Below are 3,663 nucleotides of genomic sequence, written 5' to 3'. Positions count from 1 at the left end.
GGATAACATTCTCTAAAGTTGTCCTAACAGCCACGATTCTTTTTTGAGTATCTGACCATGAGAACAGGCAAAAAATTTGCACTTACTGTTTGCTTTGAATTCAACCAGATGCGAACTACACATTTAACCCATCAGCCACTGATACTTTGTACGGGACAGAAAAAGCATTGAACATGTACACAGACAAAAAATACGAGACGCTCGGTTTCTTTAAAACCACATGGCTTGGCTTAGTTTCGTACAGTTAATTTTCAGCTGCAGAAAGTATTAAGTGATTTTGTTTTTCTTCGTTACTGTAGTGAAAATGATGAAGGAATTACTTCTAACCACATTTTTAGTAGTTTTCTGTAGCGCCTTCGGTCATAGATATACGGTGAGGTAATTCAGCTTAGCTCTTCTCCGTTGCATAGTTTTTGTATCTGATTCGCAATAGTTTTGAGTATTAATCGTTTTAAATGTTACAGGTCCTTAATTGACCAATATTACCAAAAGCTTGGTCGTGACTCTCATCCAAAGCCAATTGACTACTCTCGCAATGGTATACGTGAAAAATTATTCGATTTTGGAAATGTAAGATATTTTAATTTTTACTCGAAAAGTCACGTTTTCGTGAGTTCATTGACCTCGGCTTCGCTTCGGATCAACAAAATTCACATGAAAACTCGAATTTTCAATATTTTCATCGCTTGTTACTTCAATGACTATAAACGCAAAACTTGCGTCGCGGCGCCTTACTAACGTGGCGATAAGACTTTTTATTGTATGAAAAACATTTTTTGACGAAAACCGAAAACCTATTTCGCCGTGAACATAACAAACACATCTCAATTATTATTTTTTTCAAAATTTTCCGTGGATTTTTTTGTGAAGTTCAATGATTTTTTTCTATCCTTAAAACTCCACGGAAAATTAAAAAGAAAAAAATTGAGATGTTATCAGCGGCAAAATATTTTGAGTGGTACAAGGTTTCCGGTTTTCGCCAAAAAAATTGTTCTCATATAATAAAAGAACCAGCCTTACGCAAATTGTGCTTTTATGGAAATGTTTTCATTGCGAACAAGATATTTTGCAACCTTTTACGCTTTCGATGTGTTGGCAATCTGGGTTAAGTGCGAAAAACACACTGATGAACTGCCTGCATTAATTTGTAGGCGACATTCATTGGCAATATTTCGATTGGAACTCCACCTCAATATTTTAAAGTCATTTTTGACACTGGTTCTTCAAATTTTTTGGTTGCATCAGCTGGTGCATGCGCACCAGAAACTATTGGTACAGTAAAAGCATACGACGCTTCCGCGTCCAGCACATACCAGGCAAATGGGACTGCATTTAGTATTGGCTTTGTGTCCGGTGGATTCGATGGTTATTTGTCAACCGATGTTGTGAATGTAAGTGTGATTGCAGTTTTGAAACTTAAAGTCTTTTCCCTTTACATTTTACTTTAAATAGATTGGTGGAGTCTCGATTGATAATCAAACATTTGCTGAAATTAAGGTGTGTCCATTGTTTAGCGGAGCTCCGTTTGACGGTATAATTGGTTTGGGATACGGTCGAGTCCCACAGGGTGATGGTATATCAACCCCACTTATTAATATGTTCAATCAACAATTGATTGACATTAAAATGTTCTCGTTGTATTCAAATCGTAATTCAAAGGGAGATTGTCATGGCGGTGAAATAATATTCGGTGGTAAAGACAAAACACGCTATATTGGTGATTTTGGTTATGTACCGCTTACTGACGACGGTTATTGGACAATCAATGTAGAGAGGCTTATCGTCAACAATCAGTCGATCTCTAATAATACTGTCGGTTATGTCGATACTGGAAGCTCCACAATTGTAGTACCACCGGAACACCTTGCTGCAGTTAATGAAGCAATAGGTGCGACATCGAGTCCTACCGAAAGTCCCACACAAGGTTCGCCGGTAACGTATTACACTGTATCATGCGATGGAATTGAAAATTTACCGAATGTTCAGTTCATATTGAATGGAATGCCATTCGAATTGCAGTCAAGTGACTACATTTTTAAGGTTAGCGCAAAAACGTAATTAACATCGGTCGCTCATTGTCTATTATAATTTGAAATGTTTCTATTCCACAGAGAAGTCCAACCGAATGCATATCGTTATTTGTTACAGTTGGCTACCCATTTTGGATTATAGGACAACCATTCTTGCGACGATTCTATTCAATATTCGATTTAGAGAATAATCGAATTGGTTTTGCGAAAATTGCTGTAAGACCAGCAACGCATATTTTACATCCCTTTAAACAATGGTTTGAAGATTAGGAACCGTTTACATTCACAATTGTCGATTTTTCGGTGACGTTTATTACAGTTAGTGTTACTGTTATCACTAGAATTTATTGTTATCTGCGAAAATGCTGACCACCCCTAATGTGGTCAATTCTTCCGCGGAAACGAACTGTTTCTACTTCAATTTTAATAAAATATTTGACTAATTTCACACTTTTTTATTACTGAAATATTTTGTGATGAGTCTGAATGTCTTTTATGTCGGGCAGCCCTTATTTTTTGTTACAATTTAAAAAAAAGAATACAAATGGACAAGTTTGAATTAGTACTCCATACTACTCCACACAGACTGATCATTTATCTAATGCATGAAACTCTGGGATATTGGTACCGGATCATCACAAGATGGCTTTTAACGAGGTCTGTAATTCGGACTGTGAAATTTTTTTGGCAAAAATCTTTTGATTTGAGTGTGGAATCAATATCAATACCGAATGCATTAGTTCCAATTACTTTCCAATTTGGAACGAATCAGATTTGTAATAACCGCAAACCGTAAAATGTGAGGCATTCTCGGAACAAAGATCTGATTGTGCCAACGTGAAAATAAAGGTGCTAGTACCACATAGCAATACACTAGCATTTAGGATCAAATTGGCACCAGTCTGCTTCCTTCAGTTATAGACATAAAGTTGCAGGACAAAGAACAGTTACAAGATTAAGCTCAGACCCGATATTGACAGACTTTTTCCAATCAGACATTCTTTTCTAATTTCTTGCAGGCGCAGGAGGCCGTTACTTGTCTAGTAAATAGTATTTATAACAGATTGATACAAAGTCTTTTATCTGCCAGTGCGAAAAACAGGTAAGTAATGACTCCATTACCTATCCGTTTTTAGGAAGGTAAAGTTATTTTTCCCACATGTAGATAAAATATAGAACCTACCTGCTTCCAAATTGTTATTTTGGCACGTGGGATTATAGAGCTGCCGAATTCGGCAGATGCAATAAACTTCCTGGCCAACATAAAAACTTGGAAGCAGGTAGGTAACGTACTATTACTTCATGAGTTTTAACACTCATCTTCCTGTGTAAGGACACATTGGCTCCTATAACATTTCTGGCGTCTCCGTTCCCGATACAAATAACGTTACGACTTCCATTGCTAAGTTCTAAAGAACTATTAAAGATTCATCAAAGAACTCGCAGTCAGAATACAGATTCCTTGAACCGGTGAATCGATTCAACGGATCAAAAGTATTAACGCATTCCATAACCTTTACAAATAAACAACAATTCGCACTTCCCTCTCGTCCCATATCGATGGTGAAGAGATATTAAAAAATATTTTCGATTAAATTAAATCTTTCTATGGCACCGATTTTCATTCAAAAGA

The 3,663-nt window shown here is 36.6% G+C and overlaps 1 protein-coding gene across 1 annotated transcript; it reads left to right on the top strand.

Annotated features, from left to right (window-relative positions):
- Positions 1-218: 218 nt before the first annotated feature.
- On the top strand, positions 219-2,473 carry LOC119068361 (lysosomal aspartic protease-like). The gene is made up of 5 exons (XM_037171930.1): positions 219-378; positions 465-570; positions 1,152-1,391; positions 1,453-2,040; positions 2,112-2,473. Exons 1-5 carry the CDS (start codon positions 305-307, stop codon positions 2,298-2,300), a joined length of 1,197 nt encoding a protein of 398 aa, XP_037027825.1. The 5' UTR covers positions 219-304; the 3' UTR covers positions 2,301-2,473.
- Positions 2,474-3,663: the final 1,190 nt, after the last annotated feature.

The sequence above is a fragment of the Bradysia coprophila genome (genome assembly GCF_014529535.1).
Source record: "Bradysia coprophila strain Holo2 chromosome X unlocalized genomic scaffold, BU_Bcop_v1 contig_173, whole genome shotgun sequence".
Taxonomy (NCBI): Eukaryota; Metazoa; Arthropoda; class Insecta; order Diptera; family Sciaridae; genus Bradysia; species Bradysia coprophila.
Note: the sequence above shows the minus strand (reverse complement) of the source record. Positions and strands in the feature narration are given on the sequence as shown.